Source organism: Schistocerca cancellata, chromosome 4, assembly GCF_023864275.1.
Source record: "Schistocerca cancellata isolate TAMUIC-IGC-003103 chromosome 4, iqSchCanc2.1, whole genome shotgun sequence".
Lineage (NCBI taxonomy): Eukaryota > Metazoa > Arthropoda > Insecta > Orthoptera > Acrididae > Schistocerca > Schistocerca cancellata.
The window spans coordinates 891,600,445-891,627,812 of record NC_064629.1 but is presented as its reverse complement, the minus strand read 5'-3'; the positions used below and the strand labels follow the sequence as shown (position 1 = coordinate 891,627,812).

The following is a 27,368-nucleotide window of genomic DNA, read 5'->3' as shown; positions in this document are numbered from 1 at the left end:
TTGACACTTCACTAAATGACTGGGGGGTTGTTTTGAACTGATACACCCCCAGTATTCATGTGTAAGTGCAGCTATTTTCTCATCCATAATGCTATTCTATTGGTTTCCTACTTTTCCTCAGTTTCAAAAATGCTACTTGCACAGCGTCTATGATTGTCAGACTGTAGCTATTTCATCTAAGAAATACTACAGATTTATAACTATGCATCTGCTTTAAAATAATTCTAAAAATCTTTTGAGAAATCTCATTCTGTTGACTTTCACTTTTACATTAAGAATGTTGTTATTTTCCTTTTCATGAACTGCAATCTACAATCCTTCCAGCAAGTCAAACTTTCATCCTTTCTTTTCTTGTGTGCAGGATTTCTAAGCCCTCTCCACTTCCCTTAAGAGGATTGCCTGCTTCATATGCATTGTTTTCAACCACTGATTTGTTGTAGTTATTTAGTCTGAATGTATGTTTAAGTTCCTTGTACGTGATAGGAAATATTCTTCACATTTATCCAGTATACTTTGAATCAATGGATGTGCAACATATTTTATAAACACCTGATCTCTCAAACTTGTTTCCCTTTATACCAACATCATGCTACAAGCTACATCTAGCCACATTGTTGGTCTGGTACACAATTTTGATACCATGCTGGTTAAAAATATTCAAAATCTTTTACAAGACTGTTCCATAGTATGGCATAGTGACTACATTCATTCCTTCTTTGTTAAGTTTATTATTTCTATTCTTATTACTCTTACACTGGTCTTTCTTAAAGAATATCTAGTTGGTATACATTATAAACTGCTATCTTATTAATCATGTTTAGTTCTGTCTCTTTATTCTTCCTTCTCATTGGCACATGAACTACCACGAGTACTAAGGTATGAAAAGCAGATCCTTTATAAGCTTGTGAATGGTATGAGTCACTGGGAATTATAGCATCAGTCATTACTGGTTTCCTGTGGACAATGAATGCTTACTTATTGCCCTGCTGTTTATTGTTCCAATAAACATTCAAATTTGACCAATCCATTACGGGTAGAATGATTCTTATAACATTATGTAGATATAAATTGTCAATTGTTGATGGTTCTGAGAAAGATATAGATAAAAAATAATGATGCTCACAGATAAATCTGAGTTTATCATGGAGCATGAAATCAACAGAAATTTACAATTACTTGATTTGAACATTAAAAGAGAGGGCAATAAGCACACATTTACTGTCTACAAGAAACCAATGACAACTGACACTGTCATTCATAATGATTCAACACACCATTGTAAGCTAGCAAGTTTTTGCACATTCGTCAAAGGTAGTTGGAAAAGTGGACAATGTGCATGTAATCCATGCCTTAGAAAATGGCAACAGACTTTCACCCCTCATAGTGCGCAATGTCTTACACTGTCCCTCTGTTGTCCCAGAGATGGGGATGCAAACCTGTCCTGCAGTTACATTTGGAAGAGATGGCAATCTTCTCAGGGGTTGGTCTGGGTGGTGCGACTTGACCCATCTCATCATGTTCTACACTCTTCTGCACACACCCGTCACACTGCCAGAACACTTCATCTCACATGAGCAGCAATTTCCTAGGTGGATGCATCACATTATCTCATGCCAATAATGTGCTCTCTTTCAGACTCACTGATCTGACAGTACGGTTCACTCATACATCTTTGAGGCATCCTGCATGTCTGCTCAAGTCACACTGATCCATTACTTTTGATTTACAGTGACAGCAAGAGCCACAGTCAAATTTTACCAACAGGTGGTGTGGTGCCACAATATCAATGTTAACCTTGAACCCACAGGTCGATATGGTTCAAATGCTAATCATTTCTGCAAAACATACCAATGTACAAGTCCTGTGAATATGAACATCCTATCTCTAGTTGTTCAGGGTGTTCTGTTTTTTTTCTGAGCAAGAGTGAAATAACAGAAAGAATAAACTTAAAAAAGAAGACATAAAAATGATCACTATACAATACTATGGAACAGTCTTGCAAAAGATCATAAATATTTTTAAACCTGATGGTGTCAAAATTGGTTTCCAGACAAATAATCTAGGTAACTATAGCCCAAAGCATGATGTCATAAAAGAGAAACAAGTATGAAAGACAATAAGGTTATAAAATACGCTGCACGTCCTATGATGCAAAGTGAACTGGAGAGATGGGAAGCACATTTTTGATTTGACATAGAAGCAGATCATCCCCTTAAAGATGTGGAAAATGGCTTAGAACTCCTGCACATAGAGAAGTAAGGATGAAAAACCAACTTGATGGAAGGAATGATGATTGCCATTCAAGAAAAGAAACATAATAATATTCTTAGTATGCAAGCAAAAGACAACAGAACAAAGTATCTTAATGGCTCTTTAAAATTATTTTGAAGCAGATGCATAATAATAAATGTGCATTACTTCTTTGACAAAATACACTCCTGGAAATTGAAATAAGAACACCGTGAATTCATTGTCCCAGGAAGGGGAAACTTTATTGACACATTCCTGGGGTCAGATACATCACATGATCACACTGACAGAACCACAGGCACATAGACACAGGCAACAGAGCATGCACGATGTAGGCACTAGTACAGTGTATATCCACCTTTCGCAGCAACGCAGGCTGCTATTCTCCCATGGAGATGATCATAGAGATGATGGATGTAGTCCTGTGGAACGGCTTGCCATGCCATTTCCACCTGGGGCCTCAGTTGGACCAGCGTTCGTGCTGGACGTGCAGACCGCGTGAGACTACGCTTCATCCAGTCCCAAACATGCTCAATGGGGGACAGATCCGGAGATCTTGCTGGCCAGGGTAGTTGACTTACAGCTTCTAGAGCACGTTGGGTGGCACGGGATACATGCGGACTTGCATTGTCCTGTTGGAACAGCAAGTTCCCTTGCCGGTCTAGGAATGGTAGAACGATGGGTTCGATGACGGTTTGGATGTATCGTGCACTATTCAGTGTCCCCTCGACGATCACCAGTGGTGTACGGCCAGTGTAGGAGATCGCTCCCCACACCATGATGCCGGGTGTTCGCCCTGTGTGCCTCGGTCGTATGCAGTCCTGATTGTGGCGCTCACCTGCACGGCGCCAAACACGCATACGACCATCATTGGCACCAAGGCAGAAGCGACTCTCATCGCTGAAGACGACACGTCTCCATTCGTCCCTCCATTCACGCCTGTCGCGACACCACTGGAGGCGGGCTGCACGACGTTGGGGCGTGAGCGGAAGACGGCCTAACGGTGTGTGGGACCGTAGCCCAGCTTCATGGAGACGGTTGCGAATGGTCCTCGCCGATACCCCAGGAGCAACAGTGTCCCTAATTTGCTGGGAAGTGGCGGTGCGGTCCCCTACGGCACTGCGTAGTATCTGACGGTCTTGGCGTGCATCCGTGCGTCGCTGCAGTCCGGTCCCAGGTTGACGGGCACGTGCACCTTCCGCCGACCACTGGCGACAACATCGATGTACTGTGGAGACCTCACGCCCCACGTGTTGAGCAATTCGGCGGTACGTCCACCCGGCCTCCCGCATGCCCACTATACGCCCTCGCTCAAAGTCCATCAACTGCACATACGGTTCACGCCCACGCTGTCGCGGCATGCTACCAGTGTTAAAGACTGCGATGGAGCTCCGTATGCCACGGCAAACTGGCTGACACTGACGGCGGCGGTGCACAAATGCTGCGCAGCTAGCGCCATTCGACGGCCAACACCGCGGTTCCTGGTGTGTCCGCTGTGCCGTGCGTGTGATCATTGCTTGTACAGCCCTCTCGCAGTGTCCGGAGCAAGTATGGTGGGTCTGACACACCGGTGTCAATGTGAACTTTTTTCCATTTCCAGGAGTGTAGATGCAGCAGGGGCAGCCACAGCATGCAAAACTGCACACAAGTGGGGTTTGTGGTCCATGTGTCGGCCGAGGCCCACTTGCTTCAGCTTTGCTCAGTGATTCTTGGAAGTACCCTGTACAGTGCAACATTTTATTTTGTATTGCAGTGTGGCATTTTTCGATCAGTACAACTCTCTTCATTTCAGCAGAATTGTGATGTCAGTGCTGTTTAACCTCTGTTATTTGTTTGCTGTATGAAGGATGTTCACAGATCATTGGCTGTTTGCTAGACTGCCTCTTTTTGTGCAAACTATCATCACAAGCATTTAAAAATGAATGGGAGTGACAGAAGACAGGGATGAGATTTTCCATATCTGTTACGCAGTCATATAATCAATGGTTACTGCAAGTTTGCTATGAAACAACATTACAGTACCACGCAGAAAGAATTTAAGGATTTAGCTGATAATTAAAGAGCAAAATATTACATTGATCAACAGACAGGATTCTGTTTTCTGTTAATTATAATGCACTTTGCACAAAATTTGTGATCACAGAGCACATAAAGAAACTGGTGGTATGAATGGTAAACTTTCTGAAGTTTCTAGGATTATTCCACTGTCAGTTGCAACAGTTTTTGATAGAACTGAATAACAAGTATGGAAATTTTGTATATTAATGCAGAGTATGTTGGTTAAGTCAAGGGGCATGCCTGGAATGATTTTTTTAATTTAAAACCCACTATTGTTTAATTTAGGAATAAAAATGAAAAGCAGGAATAATAATTAGAACATCTGGAATTGATTGCAAATCCTCATATTTTAAGTGCACTTGACTGCACACTGCCCACAGTAAGATACTACAAGGTGGAAATGCCCACAGTAAGACACTGCAAGGTGAGAATCAACTTATTTCCGATTTGATGGGATACATTTAAAATGAAAATTACACTGTGCAAGGAACAAATTCTGACCAACTCAATCCACTTCCCTATGCTCACTGACATTAAAGAAAACACCAGATATAGAGAATCCATTGGTCTTGAAAGAATCACAAGGACAGTTTTCCAAATGTTTTGCAGATACACACTTTTCTAAATGTTTTGCAGATACTGCCAATCTTAGAGCTGTTTCTGAGGCTGCTTGGAATTTTAGTTGAAAGTGCCCCTGTCTAAGTGCATAGATAAGTGATAATCTACTATATAATTTCCATTTTAAAGGTAGTTTTAAGTCGTACAAGATACATACATTGTTTTCCACAGGTAAAGTTTCCATGTCTCCATAATGAGGTTGCAAAAGTGATGCAATATTGCAATGGATATATGCATGTGAAATACCTTATTTCAATTATGAAGCTAAAGAAGTAATGATTATGTGGCAACCTGAGTTGGAAAATCTGTGAAATTGTCTGATTCTGTCTGTATGCCAAAAATTTGAACCAGATAAAAATTATAGTATGACTTCAACACAACAAAGATAATTAAATAATACTGAAAATTTGTTTCATTTGTGATCTACGTTTCTGAAAAATATGAAACCAAATCATATGCAGTGCACCTGCACTGCCAACTAAATGTGGCTCTCACACAATTTCCTCCCTCTTCCCTCCATTCCTGCTCACACAGTGTGATGTGTTGGGGGAGGAAGTGTGTAGCCAAGTACAGAACTATGGCACGTGAGCTAGGGCATAACTTGTGGGCCAAATTCTTGGCTGCCCCTGACGACTGTAGACAACATGCAAAAGTCATTTTTGAAAATGAGGGAAAGTAGGAGACCAATAGAATAACATTATGATTGGTCCAATTGCTGCACTTACACAATAATATCATGGGCATGTCAGTTCACAAAACCCCTTGGGCATTTGGAGAAGTATCAACTTGACACTCTTAAAGCCCACAACAGATCTGGAGAATACGACCTGGTGCAATATGCTGTGTGAGACGGGATGACTCAGTGACTTTAATGTAAGATTAGGACCATAGTCCACTGTGTTTTTATTCTGTTTTTTTTTTTTTTTATATCTTCAAATTTAACACATTTTTCGGACAACACAACAACACATATAAGTCACTGAGTAAGTTGACCTGTGTACAAGTCGGCATTCGATTTAACACTGAGTCTCAGTCTAGCGGCCGCTGCTCGGCTGGCCGCTTAGGTGGCGCAGCTGTTGCCTGGCTGGCAGACAGCACCGCACGTAGAGGACGTGCATAATTGCGCGGCGGCACTTTGAATAATCAGCGAGTCACAACAGTTTTATTGTTTGACTGCCACAAATGTGTCAGTAGACATTTTGGTCTTTTAACATCTTGAGCTAAGTTTCGACATTCTGATGTTGAAAGCATTGTCTCTAGAAACACATTGTTGAGTATGTGTAATACAGAAAATGGTAGACTGCCATCAATTATTACTGTTAATATACAGCAACTGCTACCTCACATAATTACTACTGTTAATATATAACAACTGTTGCCTCACATGCTTAAAATGGATAATATTAAAATGTATTCAATGCTTTGGTTTCAGCAGCAACTAAGACATACCATGAAATATCACCCTTACGTGGTATAATATGCTGCACAATACACTGAGCAAGTGTCAACATTTTTAAAACTTTGCAGTCTTTCTAAGCATATTGTGAAAACCATCAATTCCAATTCATATGGTCAATATTATTGCACAAACTCATTATTGTGCAACAGGCATTGAGTGTGTGAGAGATCCTTTGGGTCTTTATAATCTTCAGTAATTCAGGTTCTTCTCTTTGTTCATTTGCACTGTTTGGTACTGCAGTGATGACTGGGATATTACCAGCACAGTGAAGTTTCTCCAATGAAAGTCTCAAAAGGAAATTAGCATCCTTGTGTTTGCATCAGTTTTAAGTGTATTACTGCAATGTATACCTGAAGCTTAAATGCCCATCTTGCCAACATCCTGAAGGATTCTTCACATTTGTCTCCCAGTGAAAGATTGGTGATTGGTCACTGAAGTGTCTACCATGCAAATAGGATCAAACTTACTGATTGCCCAAACAATTGCAACACATTCTTTCTCTATCACACAATAATTCTTCTACTCAGAGAGTACTCTGGAAGCATATACAATCACTCTTTTGGTGCCTTCCTGGATTTGTACTACAACTGCACCTACTCTATAACCACTAGTATGACTGTGCAGTTCCATCTTGGCATCATTGTCAAAATGTGCCAGGGCTGAGAAATAGTTCAGCATCCCCACAATCATACAGAAAAATCATCCTCATTCCTCACTGCAAGGATATATGGTGATTCTCTACAGCATTCCTTGCGGTAGTTGTGATTGGGAACTTAAATTTTTTATGAAGCAACTGTAGTGGCAGCAGGAAATCTCTCACATCATGAATGTGCTGAGGAGTTAAAATATCTGTTATGGCTTTTCCTTTCTGTGAATCAGGACAGACTATATTTCCATTAACTAAAATCCCAAAGATTTTTAATTCTTGGGCAATGAAGAGCCACTTTCTCTGTTTGTTCTCTGTTTGAGACAAAGACCTGCATCATGTGAAACATCCAGTACAGTAGTCACACAGCTTAGATGCACTTCAGATGCTTTGGAGAAAACTTAAGTGTTATCCAGGCACAACAGAAACATTGTCCATTTAAGACGCTGAAGTTTCCAAAGGTGGCAGGAGAACTACAAAGGCAAAGTGGTATAATGTTGACCTCATAGTGGCTATCACATGTTCTGAAAACAATATTTTTATGGTCAGCCTCATCAGCATTGATTTATGAGTAACCTGTCTGCACATCCATAATGTTGAATTACTTTGCTGTCTTCAGATTGTTCATGGTATCATCAATTTCTGGGAATGAATGAACCTTCTTTATGGTTATTTTGTTCAGCCACTAGTAATAGGTGCAGACACAACTTGTGCCATCTTTCTTCTTCACTAGGGCACAATGAAAGACCATGGTCCTTCTAATGGCTAAACAATATAATCTCACAGCTTATCCTCCAGTTTCATCTGAATTATCCATTGCTGAACTTGAGATACCGTAGATGAACAGTGACTAATGAAGAGATGATCCATAGTGTTGATATGGTTTTATGTATTGGGTCATTTTGTCTGCCTTGTTTCCACTCCAGAGTTGAATACAACCAAAAATTGATACACAACAGCCAACACTCAGTAACATTGTTAATCAGTAACAACAGAACCTACTGGTAGCTGAACAAGAGGTTCCACCAGTGAGTATTTGAAAAAAGTAATTACCATGATTCTTCATTGATGGCACTACTGGACTAGTTTTGCTGCCCCTGTCCACTGTCTCTTAGAATGTCAGTATAGAAACAGGGATTAGTCATCATGATGTCATTATAGAAACTATGATTATGAAAGTTAATGAATCAGTCAAGAAGGCTAAGAGAGTGTTTCTGCTAGACAGAGCAGATAAGCAGTTATTAACAACTCATTTAGACAGTGAATTAGCATCACTTAGTTCTAGTATGATGGATGAATAGGAATTATGGGCAAAGTTCTAGCAGATTGTAAATGGTGGTGTCAAGAGTTACATGCCTAGTAGTGGATAAAGGGTGGAAAAGGTCCACAATTGTTTAATAACGAAATTCTGCAGATGCTGAGGAAGCAGCGGCTGTTGAACTCTAGATTCAAAAGGGGATGCACAAATGATGATAAGCAAAGGTTAGTAGAGACTCGTGTGTCTGTGAAAAGATGTATGTGTGATGCATGCAACAACTACCACCATCACACCTTAGCAAAAGATCTGGCAAAGAACCCGAGAAAATTCTGGTTGTACATAAAATCGCTAAGCAGATCTAAGGCTTCCATTCAGTTCCTTGTTGACCAGTGTAGTGTGGCAGATAGCAAAATGAAAGGCAAAGTTTTAAATTTTATGTTCAAGAAATCATTCACACAGGAAAATGGTACAAACATACCATCATTTGACCATTGAAAACACTCCTGTATGGATAACATTGAAATAGGCATACCTGGCATAGAGAAAGAACTGAAAGATTTGAAAACAAATAAATCACAAAGTCTAGATAGAATCCCAGTTTGATTTTACAATGACTACTCTATGGCATTGGCCTCTTACCCAGCTTGTATTTACCATGAGTCTCTCACCCTGCACAAGGTCTCAAGTCACTTGAAAAAAGAGCAGGTGACTCCAATATATAAGAAAGGTAAAAGAACAAACCCACAAAATTACATACCAATATCCCTAACTTCTGTTTGCTGCATAATCTTTAAACATATTCTCAGTTCGAATATAGTGAACTTTCTTGAGACTGAGAAACTTATGTCCATGAATCAGCATTGTTTTAGAAAGCATAATTTGTGTGAAACTCAGCTTACCCTAGCTAGAAGACTTCTTAAATAATTGAACCCAGCATCTTGTCCTCAACAGCAAGTGTTCATCAGAGACAAGGGTATCGTCACGAGTAACCCAGGGGAGTGTGATAGGACCGCTGTTGGGCAACAGCAAATGTTCATCAGAGACAAGGGTATCATCAGGAGCAACCCAGGGGAGTGTGATAGGACTGCTGTTGTTCTTTATATACATAAACGATCTGGTGGACAGGGTGGGCAGCAATCTGTGGTTGCTTGCTGATGATGCCATGGTGTATGGTAAGGTACCAAAGTTGAGTGACTGTAGGAAGATACAAGATGATAGACAAAATTTCCAGTTGGTGTGATGAATGGCAGCTACCACAAAATGTGGTAAAATGTAAGTTAATGCAAATGATTAGGAACAACAAACCTGTAACAGGCTGTATATGCGGGCAAAGAAAAAAAATTCCCAGAAGTTTCCCGGATTTCCCACTTAAAAATACACATTCTCCTGGGTGAAAACACACTTTTTCCGTGTTAAGTGACAGCATATTTTCCCTGGGAACTGCAAAATCCTTTGAATGGTTATGGTTTCATACACGGGGGTAGAATTTCCTGGGGCTTTATAAAACAAAACATAGGGAAAAAGAACTGTTTTGGAAATATCTATGATGTGCAGCAACATGTAAATTGCGTATTTTCGTATTACAAAAGTATACACTGGAATTCCAGCAAACACCGTATGTTACTTTCTGAATCATTGAAATCGAGATTGTGATGCACTTTTGTATGCCAGTCATAGCTCATGTTACGTGATCTCAAGAGCCAATGACAGCGGATATTCAGAGCATAGGACACGTGATGTAGTCAGCTAACAGCACCATCACTGTTAAGTAACACAAACAGGGAAAGTTAATAGTTTAAATTAATATACATAGTGTTGTTACAAGAAAAGCAAAGCTTTCACATATAAAATTGGTCTCTAAGGTTAATAACCTGTAAGAGAAGCTAAGCTGTTGCACATAATGTTGATCTTTTTTTTCTGCATGTTACACTTTAAGATATATCACACAAATGCGCCAGTAAAATTTTTAATGATGACATAAATGTCTGATCTTCAGGGTTTGAAATTCTTCTAGATGGCTCATCATCAAAGAGTTGATTTTTAAGTAAGGGTCAAACGCTGTTTGATTTAAGAAATTCTTGGCACATTCTCGCACACAGTTCAACTTATGTAAAAGTATATTTACTTTGAAAGTAATGCTTTTCAAACCACCATTCGCAATATTTTCCCATGACCTGTTAGAAATAGATTCATTTCAGCAGTTGCCAGAGAGCACCAGATAACAGGCGACACCATGATTGTGCAGCTACCATGCTGTAGGAAGCCTGTATGTAAGTATGTGTAAAACATTGAAAGATCATACATTATGTCATAAAAGAAACAAGACATCAGAGGATACTGCAAGAGCAACGGAATTTTGTGAAACATACTAAAATGTGCAAATTTAAAGTGCATACTTAAAGTGCACATTCATATGTCCAGATTCCCAATGAAGTAGACCTCGAGCTGATATTAAGCTTTTCAGTGTGGTTTACGGGATGTAAATTTTCTTGAAGCACCAGTACTGTATTATATCATGTTTGGTTCTTTATTGTGGCATAATGCCATAAATGCAGCAAACAGTTGAAACTAGCCAGTACTGTGGAATTAAACATTTCATTTCAAATACATTGACTGCCTCTGCAGAAAAGATTAATAAAAGTCAAATTTCTTTAGCAAACAGACAAAAATAACTTCCTGTTCAGCAAGGCGATTAATGCTTGACTGTCAGAAAGGTGGAAATAAAATAAAATCTGAAACTAATAACATATTTTAGCCTTCTGTAAACAGATATCTGTTTTGTTTTCATTTGACGTGAGAGTAAACGAAGGGGAAACAGCAAAATCACTAAATGTAAACACGTGTCACATGGAGACTACCCACTATAACTCAGACTGCTCTGTGCATCAGCCCTGGATCTATGATATTTGCTAACTGGATCAATACTAAAATAATCAAATTTTCAAAAATATGTTCAGCTTGTAGCGCACATCTTTCTGAAAAGTCTGAAACATAAAACGTGTGTTTGAGGAAATGTAAGACATGTTATTTGGTGTTAAGTGTGCCAAAGTGCAGTGCAACGCCTCTTCATACAGCATTCTTCTATAACACATCACTGTATTTCACTCTGTGAAATTGAAATGTGTATATGTAGTAATGGATGTCATCAAACCTATGCAGGACAGTGGAAATTGAAATGTCCTGTGGTGCCTCTCCTGCTCCCAGTCGGCCCATTTGACAGCCTGCCCCTCTTAAAAAACATCTCACAATTAATAGCAGATGGGATTATTTGCAATTGGGAGAACAAGAACTCTTCAGAAAATCTGCACTTTTTATTGGCTATTAGCTAATAACTTGCAGCTTTGTGCGACATAAAATTAAATATAGGATACATAAAACCAATAAAGACAAGAGACAAGCAAGAAAGTACACATTTCTTCAATCCTTGGCTCCTAGCTTTTTTTCTCTCTAATCTTACTACAGCTTTACATGGCATGCTTTCCTTCCTGCAAAAGATCTATTACCTCATCAAAGTTTGTCAAACGTTTTGCTACATGAAAAATTGAAATGTCGTTATCCAATACTGAAAAAACTGTTAATACAAATAATACCCAAGACTGGTGTGGTTTCTTGTCTGCTAGATAAAACAAAATAGGCCTTTCTAATATTGCAGAAATTTTGTAGCACACACAAATAAACAAGACTATTTTGGCACAAATAGTCATTTTTATAACAAGACAGAATATAATTCATGAAGTTCCAATATCAAATGCCTGTAAGGCCTACTACAAGCAAACAGCTTTATGTTAGGAAATAGTTTCACATTTCATTCATATGCACCAGTTTCTCAAGCACGAGATTGAAAAGTAGTATCACGAAATTTTTATAGAAATTTGGAATCGTCTTATTCTTCCATAATTTGTGTGATGTCCCTGTTTCTTCTCCTGCCTCATTCTAACAATCACTCTTGTCATCAAGAATTTTGTAGCTATTCCTGCCATTGTCAAAATTTCTTCTCCGATTAACTTCACAAACCCTGCCAGAATCACAGGTTTAGTTATTCCACGATTATTCTCCGGTTAGGCATTGCTACATATTCGTATATGTTTTCCACGTTACTTCCAGAATAGAACTTAAGCAGCTGCTAGCCGGGGACTGTACAACTGGTCCTTACTAGTGTAGCAATCAGGTCAAAAATTTTCTGTCAACATTTCATTTTCTTGGATACACCGAGAAGATAATATGTAATCTTCTTCACCTGTTAGTCATTTATTTCCACGCTGATAGTCTGAATCTATGGATTTTGCTAGTAATTATAACAATGCTGAACATTTGCAAACCCAATCAACCACATAATCAGACAGCGATTGGTGTTCATCCACTCGGCTTTGCTCCGCTCAGCTCGTATAGCCCCATCCCCCTTTGTCTGCAGAAACTTTATTTCTAGATGCGATGAGGATTCTCGTGACAGAGACATCACATACACTATGCACGCATTCAAAAATCAACTTATGAATCATTCAGAAATCAACTTAAAATGTGTTAAAAAATGTTCAAAAACCTACAGGGATGCGTTTCAAAATCGTATGATTAATTGATTGACCAATATGCGCTGGATGCTAGGCACTTTGTGAAACAGGATTTTTTCCCACAAGAATATGAATATGGCACCTCCTTTTCCCAGTAGCATCTAGCTGCTTGCTGTGACTGCTTGCACAGCCAACAGCCACCAGCTACATTCCTGTAGCCAGAAGCAGGAAAATCTACTACACAAATGTGACTCAACTGCGCATACACATGAGCCCACTCGTAACTGCTAAAACAAATCTAATGTAAACAGTTGTGACTTCACGCTCATTGGAGGCAATTTGTTGTTATAAAGCATTGCATAGTCTTCCTAAAACCTTTGATACATTTTGCTGTTGGTAGACACTTGCATCGGCACTGTCTGTCATTGTAGATGGCACATTTCCTTTGCAATTTAAGTTATTTTCGTTTTTTTCTCCCGTTTATGTTTTATTGTTGAAGTATTATTCTGCAGTATGGGGATACAGTAATATCCTTTGGTAGAGTATCGGTTCTTACCAGTCAACATTACAAAAATTTAACTGAAAACTAACACAATGAAAAATTCCCTGAATTCTAAAAAATTCCCAGGTTATTCCCAATTTTCTCCTGGATGAAAAAATTCCCAGTTTTTTCCCAGATATCCTGGTTATCCCAGGTTGTATACACCTTGTGTAATGTTTGGATACAGTATTACTAGTGCCCTGGTGGACACAGTGAAGTCATTTAAGTATCTGGGTGTAACACTGCAAAGCTATATGAGATGGAATGAGCATGTAAAAACTGTAGTAGGGAAGGCAAATGGTTGACTTCAGTTTATTGGGAGAATTTTAGGAGAGTGGTTCATCTGGAGAGGAGACCACATATAAGACACTGGTGCAACCTATTCTTTAGAACTGCTTGAGTGTTTGTGATCCATACCAGGTGAGATTGAAGGAAGATACTGAAGAAATTAAGAGGCAGGTTGTAGATTTGTTACCGACAGGTTCAAACAACATGTACATGTTACAAAGATGCTTCAGGAACTCAAATGAGAAATCCTGGGGGGGGGGGGGGGGGGTAGGAGATGTTCATTTCAAGAACACTATTGACAAAACATAAAGAATTGGGATTTGAAGCTGGCTGCTGAACGATGCTACTGTTGCCAACACATATCATGCGTAAGGACGACAAAGATAAGATACAAGAAATTAGGTCTCATACTGAGGCATACAGACAGTAATTTTTTCCTTGCTCTATTTGCAAGCAGAACAGGAGGGCAAATGATGAGTAGTTGTACATGATACCCTCTGCCACACACTGTATGGTGGTTTGCAGAGTATCTATCTAGATGTAGATACATATAGGTGTATACATCAGAAACAATGTAGACATGATTTCCTGACATCCTGTCAACTGTCATCCATGGGAGATTTCCATCTGCTGTGGCCTCACCTCTGTATATGGTCACACTTTTTGTGATTTTACTGGTTTCAGTGGCTGGGCTAAATTGCTGAACCCTTCATACTGTATTGGGTATTGACTGCAATGCACTGAGGAATGACCTTATCAATAGGATAGATTTCCAAATGCTGATGATAATAAGAAAATATGCTTCTTATGGAAACATTTTCTTTAAAGAAATATTAGTAGTTAATTATACATGCAAATCAGGTGAAGGTGAAATTTTTACTACGAGCAAATAGCTGTTTGTTTCTAAATTACTATAGTTCATTAGAAGTCCCTCATTCTCCTCTTTTCAACAAATGTTTTATTTTTTTCAAAAACTTCACATTTCAGAACTTATTCATAGTCAAAATTTTCATGTTCTAGGATGATACAATCTTAAATTGTGATTATCTCCAAAATTCAAAACCATAGTTTCACAGCCCTGATTCCAGAAATGCCTGCTTTCATCAAAATAACTGGTTAATTTGTTAATTATTTAAACAGAAAGTTTCTCTTTCTCAAGAACTTTCTAGTGAGCTTCAGAAATCCACGTTTTGTTAATACTGCTCCCTGACAAAATAGCACTGCTGGTTTGAAAACTTCCTAATTATTCAAATATTAATGAAAAAAACTGTCCTATTTTCTTCACAGACATAATATTGGCAGATGAGCTGGTTGTAACATTGTTGTTGTGAACCTTGGATGTTGTCTGACAGTTGCAACACAAGTCTTAAAAGTTTCTAGCTATATTCTCAAGGTTGGTTTGCATTGAAAATGTTAGTGCCAAGTATCGATGAACCTACTCTTAAATTAATAATACTAACTTCTCCTGGCTGGACAGATCTTCTACACTGCTACTCCTGTCTATTTGGGATCAACATTAATAACTGTCATAAACCTTCACATCTCTTCTCTGGTTGCCACATTAGAGAAGCAATGTCATGATGGTCTTCCATGACTGCCATCAGTATGACATTGAGAATTCTGTCAACCTTCTTTTAGTGTGTTCTTTTCCGGTCCAGTGTGTCAATTTGTTGATGATATTGTCATGTTGTAACCACACTCAAATCCAAAATCCAAAAGCTGTGTCATCAGTTAAATACAACACTTAGAACTGAAAGCATTTAGAACCCCAACAACCCACAAAAATGGACACAAACTCCTGGGTGGAGAAAACAGTTATTTGTACAAACACTGAATGTTCCAGAAAGCTAGTACTTATACAACTATCAAATATTGCAGATATACAAACATTACACACATAAAATACGTAGAGCACCTTCCAGAAATGATAAATATGAAATAGCTGGTGGTCAGGTTCAAACTGGTGACACACATCACATCAGGAAGTGATACTAACCACTACATCATACTGATGGCACCAGAGCTTGTAGCAATATTAACAAAATAATATTAAATAAAACATCTATAACAATATTTTGAAAATATCACTTAGATGAAATCATGTGAAAATGTTTATGCTATTTAGTGTAAGAACAGGAAGACACACACGCCTAGACTGAAATGTTACTGTGTTACTGTGAAAGACTGTAACTTTATGACTGAAGATGGCACTTACACAAAGATTCTTTAATAATACATGATTTTTGTGTTATAGAACATAGTCTATCTGATGTGATGTACTACTGCTCTTTTTGAGAGGCTTCCACCTCACATAAAATACAGTGTAAATTAATGGGATGGTTGTGGGAAAAGTCACATTAAAAAATATATATACCCACCTTGAAGTTCACACTATATTCTAAACCAGGTTTTGAAACAAAGTCACAGTGAATCTCTGCTTTTTCATTTGCTTTTGTTACAACAGTTGTCAGCTCATAACCATAAGACTTCTTTGCTACATCCACTGTAAATGAAACCGTTTCCCCTTTGGTAGGAGAACTCAGTCTGGAGACAATCTGAAATTTAGAGTGATAGTAATGAATAACATGTCTTACATATACAAGTGTAGAAATTACATGAGAATTTGAAGTAACTAGAACGAAGAAACTAGCAGCATCATATCACCTCCACCAACAGCAGCATCAACAACAACTACAACAACAACAACAAAATTATCCAGCTACACTCTCTCAGATGTGATGCTCAAGTTGCATTCATAAACTTATTTTGAATTAAATTTATACTCTTGCCTACATTTTGATTGTCACATTACTTTTCTCATTTTACTTCCCTACACAAATATTTATACATTTATTTTTCAGTCTTGGTATTGTCTGGACTTGTTATATGCTCAGACTGCTGAATTCTCCCACTACATATAACATGAACAAGAGGTACTGTAATATTATTTCTTTCCCTAGTTGACTCCATAGTAGACTCTGCTTTTAAAAACTCTCCCTTCAACAAAGGCATTAAAATATACAACAACCTGCCATCAGAAATTTAAAAACAGTGAGTCCCGAACTGTATTTAATAAAAAATTAAAATCATTCCTTCTTGATCATTGTTTCTACAGTGCAAGTGAATTTCTGCTCCACATGGGTGGAAAGAAACATGAAACAAATTGCAGCAAAGAATTTGGTAAGTAAAACATTAATGCAAGTATGTGCAAAAATCTTGCATCTATCTCATCTGCTACTAAGCAAATTACGTGCAGAAAGAATATACAACCAGGTAATGTTGTGTATATGTGTGAGAGGAATACAGCACTAAAATACAAATGTGTAACTGAGTATGTAATTTGTGTGTTCATAAATTTATGTTTTCATAACTTCTCAGAAAATATGTATGTAAACTCACGTTCGTGTAAACTTTCGGCATATTACTTCATGCCAGCAAATTATCATAATGTCCAACATCAAATGTACGTTTGTGCATCACCATGTGCATGTCATGTACAGTATTGATTGGAGGACAATAAATAAATAAACAAATAAATAATTTGACCCATCTTGGAATTAGAATCAGTCATTCTCATGAACTTATATTTCTGCTACTAGGATTCAGCTGTGGTATCTTTTTTAAAGTATATGTTTCTAGTTGATAAATAAAAATTGACATGAAATATGTATGAAGCACTGTTTACTGTTTGTTCTTTGATATTTTGCCAGGGTGCAGAAGTATTCTCACTTCAGTTCAGAAATTTACTGCTTATTGGAATATTACTACCACTTCCTTAGAGTGAGATTTAAAGCTATTTGAAGATCTATGTTAATAAATAATCACAACCAAATGTGTAAATCATGTTGAAAACCAGAGTTGAGGTAGAGTTTTCAGTGGGAGAAGCACTGGATAAACCTGCACGCTGGGTGACTTATTGCTGTTTTCTCACTCTGTCTCTGTCTCTTTTCACATACATTGGAATTCTTTCTAACCCCTCACTAACTTTTTATTGATTAATTAAAAATTTAATTCTTAATATTTATCATTCTTTTATTCATTTATCACTTCTTTTTTCAGTTCAATTAATGTCAGGCCTGGTGGTCTTGTGGTAAAGCACATGCCTGGAAACTGAGAGGTTGTGGGGGTCAAATCTTGTTTGGACCATGGATTTTTCAGTCTTAGTTTTAACACAGTCTTCATCTCTCAATGATGTGAGAAGTCACCAAAAACAACATGTGGTTTGGAGTCCATGTTAAACTAAAAATACTCTTTTCCTGCTTGGATAACTGGGGTAGTTGAGGGACACACAAGTCACCGAAGTAATGACCAATAGAAACACTTGCATGAAGCAATTAAGCCACATGAAATTTTTACTATTATTATTAATTCAATTAATCATAAAATCAAACATCTCTGAAACTCATACTAATGCAGAATATGGAAGTCCCATAGGCCAGAGCACATTTCAATTTCATGACCTTCATTTAATATGCAAGGTTAAAATGAGTGACTGATACAATGTATTAATTATTTATTATGAAATGTTTTCCTGGCTATCAGAAATCCCAGGATAAATTTTTTTCAGTCCCAAAACTCTTAAACATAATTAATTTCAATTACATAATATCTAACTTTCCAATATCTGAATAATTCTGAATGACACCACAGCTTGGGTTTCTTAAAAACATGCAGGTCATTCCATGAAAGCTACATGATTTGTTTACATAATAGAGGATGATCAAAGTAAATGACTTTTATTGGTCTTGCCACAAAATGGTTACCTATTGCTCAGAAAATTGTTATGGAAATAGTGTTTTAAGCATCAAACCAGTTGTAATACTGATTACTTGAAGAAAATACAGTGTCTATCTTTGAATGGATGTAGGTTCTAGCCTTGTTATACCTGGTAGTAATTCATTAGCTTATATCCAAATGCCAAATACTGACTCAACAGGTAACAACATTTCTTATAAAGCCAAATCTTTTACAACAATGTTAGTAATAAACATTCTACTCAGAATGCAGAAATGTATGTGTAACACAATCAGAAATTAAAGCTACCTAAAAGTACGATATTATTCTTATAGTTGCAAAGTACTTGCTATGTAATAATTGTGGAATCCAAGGGAAAACTTTTTATAGCACACTTTAAAAAATTAGAATTCCTGAGCTGTTACTACAGTTGATAGTGGGTCATTGTCCTAAGCTTACGCAGAAGTCTTCCCAATTAATGTATCGAAAATAACTTAACTAGATAATACCAGTCATTATTGTGCTGTGGGGTCAAGTTCTGAATGTTGGTTAATGTAACCTGTTTCACATTACAACATACATATTTATTTATCTTCCTACTCTTCATGCACTTTCCACCACAAACATCTTAGCAATAAGCAGTATTTCAGTTTTTCCATGATGTTGGACTCAGTCATTGGACATACTACACCAACACCTTCCTAGCAGACTTCACACTCTGTGGTCCAGGAAAGAGCTGAGGGCCATGATGTGGGCCATCAGCCCACTGTCACAGAGCACTGGGTTCGCTTGCATGCCACACTGCCTGGCTTCTCTATATGACTTAAAGCAGTGCCTTGATTTGGGTGAGCCAGTATAAATAAAAACTGCTCCAGGCATTAACAATATCTGTTATCTACTGCTGCCTACTCTTAGACTGCCTGCACGATGACTGTAAACCCAATGGGCATCACCCAGACTCATCTACAATTGGCTGCTGCTGCCGCTAGCAGCTGGTCTGTGGATGGCACCTATATCCAAAGCCACTGGGTTCTGAACTGGAACCACGTGACATCAACCAACCCTTGGGTATCTCCAATGGGTCTTTGGACCATAGGCTGCACCTGGGTGCCTCTCGCAGCTGTTGGGCTCACTACTGCCAGCCTACCGACACTGCTGTATGGTGTATTGGGACACACTTGCCAACATCTATCAGTGCTGTACGGTGCATCCAGTGTGGGGCTGGCCATGTAGCATCCCCATGTGATGCAGCACCATGGGGAAATGTTCACAGTAAAAGGCAACTGCACTGCTGTGCATTGGTGTATGGAGGAACTACTCCGGCCACTATGTGCTGCAGCATATTGTTTGTGGTAGGCACTGCTGCCTAAGAACAACAGCACCACCATGACACCATCCACAGTGGTTTATGAATTCTGCTGAATAAAATACGTTGGTAATGCCAATACACTTATGATTTCTTGGTAAAGGGGAACTGGTTTTTCACACCTGCTGCTCAGCCAACCATCATGAGACAAATGCCTGATGTTATGGTGTCATTAATACTCATACAATCCTGCCTCCATAATAACTGTTGTATTTGGTCTGCATTTGGTGACATCAGTGCAGCACATTGAGTGAAAATAAACTGTTTTCTTCTCCCTGTATTTCCATCGAGTACTGAGCAACCAGATTGGCCAGCTCGTTTTAAAGTGAAATTATTAAAGGTCAATGCAATGTAGACATGAGTGAGTTTGAGGGTAATACAAGACAGACATATGCCAGTATGAGTCTGGTCAGGTGTGTGCAATGTAATTTATTAGGTAACAGTGTTCTCTGTGCTCAGCTGTCACCTCTAGTTTGTTTTAAGTATAGCAGGTATATTCATTAAGCCAGGGAATGTCATGAGTGTTCCTGGTTGGCTCTCAGGTGTCAAGGATAAATACTGTAGAATGTGTTATATAATTGATAATATCTTCCTTGCATTTGTTCTATTGTGTTTTGCCCTGGTATGTTCAGTACAGGCTTCACAGTGAGTGAATCAGGCACACAATCAGTTACCACTCAGGAAGTGGTTCAAATTTTTTTGGATCAAGTGGCTCAAATGAGGGTAGATAATATAGACTTCCATAGGCAGGTGCTTTCAAGGAGGGCAAATACTCATCCAGTTTGTTGGTATTCATCCTAGATGCTGGCACTGCAAGCCTAGTAGATCCTTTTTCAGGCAAGGCAGGAGAGGATGGAGTCGCATTTATGGATAACTTGTTTACAGCTATAAAGCTGTGTTGTTGGACAGATAAACAGTTGTTACAGATGGCCAAATTATATTTAACAGGGAATGCTAAGACATATATAATGTAACATGAGGACCTAAGAAACACACAAACTTTTGAAGTACTGAAAAAGGCTTAGTACAGTGGCACAGAAGACAGAATAGTTGTAGGTCCTATGACAATCAGTTAAACAGCATGTCACAGAAGCACAGCAAATCTATTGAAACTTTCATGAATAGAAAAAAAAAAACTCAATGTTAAGACATATGAGTTAATGAACAGTGATGATATGAATGTCCTTCTGCAAGAAGCAGAGCAGAGCATGTTAGATGCATTTTTGTGGGGACTACCACCCGATGTGTCAAGGAAAGTACTCACAGAATTTCAAAAAGGTTAGCTAGAGCCATGGGCACAGCAATGGCTTATGGCTTAAGAGGAATTAAATGTGGTAAATTGAGACCATGATAAGAGAAGTATTTTTTCTACTGATGTCAAATGTTACTGTGTGGATGTACGGGTCACATAATGGCAAGATTATCATCAGCCACAATGTAGGAAATGTGGGAAAGTTAAAAATGCGGAACAGGAATATAGTCAAAGTAGATGGCATAATAAGAAGATACAAATTGGAAATAACCAGCTGTTTAATAGCAATTGGAGTCCCAGAACCCTGGCCAAATGGCACACTATGCAGCTAAGATGTCTGAATCATGGAGTGTTGAACAATACCATAATGCTATGTGAGGATGAAACTTGATTCGCATATAATAAAGGCCCAGCTAGACCAACTGGATGCCTGGCTGGCTGTGGCAAGGGCCATGCATGCCAACAGTGTAGGTGAAGCCCACATTGAGACAACAGAGTTACAGAAATGCATACACCATGTGGAAAATGGCTAGTTAACCCTTACCCTGTTACCGCCAAGGCAATTCCTAGTTGGCTTGTGTCAGGCATTATACTGATGGAGGGGAAAACTTGCTGTTTTACCATCTTGTGTCAGTGGGGTCAGAACTGACCACACTCTTCTATATGTGCTGATTACTATCCCAGTAGCAGGTATCAACATCCAATATGAGTATGACACAATTCACACATATCCGGTGAGGTGGGTGGCTTGGAGAAGCTTGTGCAAGTCAGCACGAATGAAATACTAACAATTATGCCATGAGGGAAAAGCCACACACTAACATCATAAAATGAACTGTGGTGTATACAATGAGAACAAGCTACAGTATGCTCATACAGGATAATCCAGACTGCCGCTGGGAAGAGCAAAATAGAACTGGTATTAGGAGGGACCAGAGCAGAAGTGTGCCTGCAGGACATCCTTGCACTGCAACCTCATTTGCAAAAAGCACATGGGTGTACTCGGCATATGATCCAGTGGTAGTTATTGCAAATTGCTATGAGCAATGATCTAAGGGTGCAGGACATTTGGAACTGCAAGATAGTAGTATATGTACAGTATGATGTGTGGTGGTTTGGGACCAACTTCTTGGCTCACTTCCTACTACAACAGCAGTTACAATTTTTAACCTGACTTATTCCATACTGCACCTGCCCAATGAAGCTTTGGTATCACAACCTCCAAGAACCAGAATTTCCTGAACAATGCCTTGGATTCGAAACTACTCAGTTCTCTAGTCAAGTTTATGGCAGTGCAGAAGGGGCATATTTGAGCATAGCAAATGTTTTAACAGATACAATAGTATTGTGGTCAACATCAACATAAAATCACAGTGATACATATTGAATCATCAAATACCAATCTAAATCTGGTTTTAGTTTGGGCACTCTATATCTATCTATCCCACCCTCCTGAACTCCGCACCCACCATATACCAATTGAGTGGGTCACACTTACAGTGTAAGTAGTCACAAGGATACCAGTCAAAGGGAAGTTTGATTTCAACAGTACTATTGGAAAAACACAGAGGAAAATGTAAATAGCTATGGAAAGACAAGTGTAAAATGTCCGACACAGTGTTAACAGATTTAGCAGCAACCTGTGATTTGGTAGATCAGGTCTTCTAAAGGGAAGAGAAGTGTGCACAAGCACCTTCCTTGTGGACTTCACAATCTGTGGGCAGATGGACCAGCCTGCTGCCTGTGAATTTCTGATGTGTGGGCCAGAAAAGTGCTGAGGGGCATGATGTTTGCCACCAACCCAATGCAGTGGAGTATTACCTCATGCTGCACTGCCTGGGCACCTCTACATGACACAAAGTGTGACTGGGGGAAGTCAGATTAAATAATAGCTATTGCAGTCTAACAGTATCTATCATTGACTGCTGTCTGCTCAGAGAATACCTCCACACCAGACATTGATCCTATGTGGGGCATCCAGTTCCATCTTCCCATCTACAATTGGACCCTGTCTCCATCCGCAATTGGTCTATGGGTGGTCCCTTCAATCATTGTCATGGGGTACAAACTGGTGCCATCTGCTTGGGGCCACCTGCTGGCTGACATCATCTGACTCCTGGGTGTCTCCAAAAGGTCTTTGATTTGGAGTCTGCATCTGGGTGCCTCCTGCACCTCACCTACTGCCTGGCTACTGATGGTCTACTCATCACCAAGGTCCTGGGTTCAGGGCACCACTCTCCTCACTGCCATGTGACACTGCGAGCAGCGGCACTAGCACAGCCAGTTGGTGCATCCAGTGCACACCCAGCCTTGTTGCAGCAGTTCAGCATAACTTGGACATAGTTACAGCACAAGGAGACCTCACTACTGTACTTTGCCAAGTGGAGCAACTACTGCTGCCACCACGTTCTGCAACATGTTTTTGGGGGAGGGCACTGCTGCCTAGGATCAATGACACCACCAAGACACCTTCCACAGTGGCCGTATCAATTCTTCTGAATAAAAGTGGCCATATAAATTCTGCTGAATAAATTATGTTGTTGATACCACTGCTCTTATGATTCCATGACAGCCACAGAACAGGTTTCTCCATCCTACTGGCCAGCCAACCATCTTGAGAAAACTTCCTGACATTTTATGGGATGAATAATGTTTGGAACATTCTGGCAATATGATATGTAGGCGCATTTCTAGTTTTCTTTTGTATATATATATACAATTTACAGGGTGTATACATGGACAAGGAACAAAAATTCCCGGATTTTTCCCAGATTTCCCAGTTAAAAATACACGTTCTCTCAGGTGAAAACATGCTTTTTCCATGTTAAGTGACAGTATATTTCCCCCTATCAATCCTCTGAATGGTTAAGGTTTTATACACAGCCAGAGAATTTCCTGGCACTTTAGAAAACGAAACTCAGAGAAAAAGACGCGTTTTAGAAATACCTTTTATGTGCAGCAACATGTACGTTGTGTATTTTCGTATTACAAAAGTATACATTGGAATTCCACCAAACACCACATGTTACTTTTTGAATAATTGAAATCGAGATTGTGATGTGTTTCTGTAAGCTAGTCATAGCTCATGTCATGTGATCTCGGCAGTCGATGACAGTGGATACTGAGAGCTTAGACAGATGATGTAGTCAGCCGACAGCAACATCACTGTTACGTAGTGTTGCTACAAGAAAAGCAAAGCTTTCACATACAATATTGTGTCTCTAAGGTTAATAAGCTGCAAGAGAAGCTATGATTTCATGTATAATGTTGATCTTTTTTGTGCGTGTTACACTTTAAAAATCACACAAATGTGCCAGTAAAATTTTTAATAAAGACAAATGTCTGATCTTCCCGGTTAGAAATTCTTCTAAATGGCTCATCATCAAAGAGCTGATTTTTAAATGAGAGTGAAATGCTCTGTGATTTAAGAAAGTCTTGGTACATTCTCGCACATAATTCAACTTACGCAAAAGGATATTTACTTTGAAAGTAACCCTTTTCAAACCACCATTCACAAAGTCATCATCAGAGGATACTCCAAGAGCATCGGAATTTTGTGAACCATAACCAAAATGTGCACATTTGAAGTGCATACTTAAAACGCACATTCGTATGTCCAGATTCCCAATCAAGTAGACCTCAACCTGTAATTAAGCTTTTCAGTGTGGTTTTCAGGATGTAAGTTTCCTTGGAGCACCAGTACTGTAATATATCATGTTTGGTTCTTTATTATGGCATAATGCCACACATGCTAGAAGATGAAAACGTGCACTTGAAATGCAGCGAACAGTTGAAACTAGCCAGTACTGTGGATTTTCATTTTTTTTTTCTCTTTTTTATGTTTTACTGTTGAAGTATTATTCTGCAGTAGCGGGATACAGTAATATCCTTGGTTCTTACCAGTCAAAATTACAAAAATTTAACTAAAAACTAAAACAATGAAAAATTCCCGGAATCCTCAAAAATTCCCGGGTTTTCCTGGTTTTCTCCTGGATGAAAAAATTCCTCGGTTTTTCCCGGATCTCCTGGTTGTCCCAGGTCATGCACATTCTGAATTTAGTAATCTGAATTCTGTCCAGACCTACTAATTACTATGAATAAACACCACAAATCATCATAATACTTTATATCATTTCTATTTTACATTGTACAGGAGTAAATTAGCTCCCAAGTTTACACATTAGCATTTTTGCATTATTTATTTCCTCTACTCAAACATTCTGCCATCTACTGGAGTGATCTTTTCAATATTCTGTCACTTTTTGTGAGAACTAAAAATGGTAGAGCTCATGATCAGATCCCAAGTGAAACCTTATGAGCAATATGAAAGTTAAATTGAATCAATTCACAACAACATATTAAGCATTCAGTTACTGCTTCCACAACATAAAACATTCATCACACGTGATTAAGTTAATGTATTTGTAAGCAATATAATACATACACACACACACACACACACACACACACACACACACACACAGTAAATGCAGATTTATCATTTACCTTTACTGGATGCTGAGTATCACGCTCTATACTTCCAATCAATGTGTATGATGTTTCATCAGCATTTACATTCGCATTAATTAAGTTATTATTTTTTTGAGCTTGTGAAATGGTGGCTTTCAAAACTGCATGCCTGTAAAAAATAAAGTAGGAAACACATAGATCATAAAGGTTCATTCCAATAAAACAATTTTTGATTGAAGATGTAGTTTTCCTAAAAAATAAAAAAATAAAAAGCTTTTTAAACAAATCAAGGTTTTTTAAAATTATAAAAATATTTGTGTGACCGTAGATGCTGCCAAAAGATGTTTCTTCTATCATAATATGCATATTAAGAAAAGTAGAATTTCCTAGACTGAGGTATCATTTAACTTCATGTTAAGAAGTGTTTCATGCCATGGAGCACATAAGTATAAAGAAACAACTACTTGCGCATACAGTTTGGTTGCTCAGTGCTATCTTTTCTTGTGTCACTCCATTTCTCAGACTGTTTCAGTTTTGGGACAAAGGTACTAGGCATGCTCAAATGTGAAACAATTAAAAAAAACCTAAAGCATTACAGTTTATACAAATAATGAATACTGTAGTGCAACAAGATGACAAAATATAAACTGTGCTAGCCATAATGGCATTGCAGGGTGATCTGTGGTCTTTCTGGAACAACTGTGTAGCTGTGTGATGTTAGCATCTGACAGGCAGAATCAGCAGTAGTCGTTATTAATACATTAATATATTCACTTCAAGAGATTACTTTTATGTAACTATATGCAAAAAAATTGTTTCATGTTTGTGAAAGTAAATTGTGTATCTGGTTGTACAAATGTTAATTCTGTGATTCTGTTTTGTGAACTATTTTTGGTCTGAGAGAGATATTGTTCAAATCAATTTATATAACAGATGGGGGAAAGCATCTGGTACACAATTCTGTTACTGAATGCTGGTAACATAAATACCTATGAAAGAACATTGAGATTCTGTAGCTTGTGTGTGATCCAAAACGTATGGACAACACTCACAAAAATGGCATGTAAAACTGATTTACCAGTTACCATTAGTATGAAGAAAGTGGTTGAATGGGAATTTGAAGTCCTTGGCTTAGTTAAAAATAAAGGGATAAAATTTTATAAAAGAAGGATCCGACCAAGCAGAGCCATTAATATATCTATACACCACAGTATAATTACTTAAAGATCATTTACAATTTTGGAGATACAGTAGTATGTTTGATACATAAAAAGAAGAATCACTTACAGTGCACTGGGTTTCTAAAAGGACTTACTTTTCTCTTACTATGATTTGTATGTATAACTTTTCATGATCTCTCTGGTGTTGCTCAAATCCAAAAAGGTAATACATATCTGTCAGTACAAGGATCAGACTTCAATAGTTTATCTGCCATAAAGTAACTGGAAGTATCTATGTTCAGCTCATTTAGTTTTTCTGAATTTTGTGGCTAGGCCAGTTGCTGGTACCTCCATACAGCAATTGGCTTTGGTTATGATGTATTGTGAAGTGAGCTCGACAAGGGTAATGCAATAAGCTTTGTCCAAAAGCTTGATTATATTCACCTACAGATGACTAATGTGATTAGAAGAGTTGTGATGGTTGACATCTGATGGCATAGTAGTCATAAAATACTTGCTTTCTTTCTTTGCAGTAGTGTACAACTTGTCCAGGGCACCACCATATTGTCCTCTGTCCTCCATACATATGTTCTTCAGTAGGGTGTTGTACTTAGCAGAGAAGTCAGTTGTACTTGCTTTGGTTAGGCACTGGTCTGTTGTTTGATTGCGGCAGCATAGGTCAGAGTAGGCTCAGTCCGTTCTTCCTGGCTCATTCGACTAGTGGCAAATATTGGAACAGAGGTTCAGTATGAACCTTCTT

The 27,368-nt window shown here is 38.5% G+C and overlaps 1 protein-coding gene across 1 annotated transcript in view; it reads right to left on the bottom strand.

The window, feature by feature from the left end:
* The window catches only part of LOC126185051 (uncharacterized), a 707,909-nt gene that overhangs the window by 374,758 nt on the left and 305,783 nt on the right, over positions 1-27,368 (bottom strand). The window contains exons 37-38 of the mRNA XM_049927806.1: positions 25,485-25,617; positions 16,005-16,181 (exon numbers count right to left, since the gene is read on the bottom strand). Of these exons, the coding sequence (XP_049783763.1) occupies positions 16,005-16,181; positions 25,485-25,617 (310 nt within the window). The remainder of the gene's footprint in view (positions 1-16,004; positions 16,182-25,484; positions 25,618-27,368) is intronic.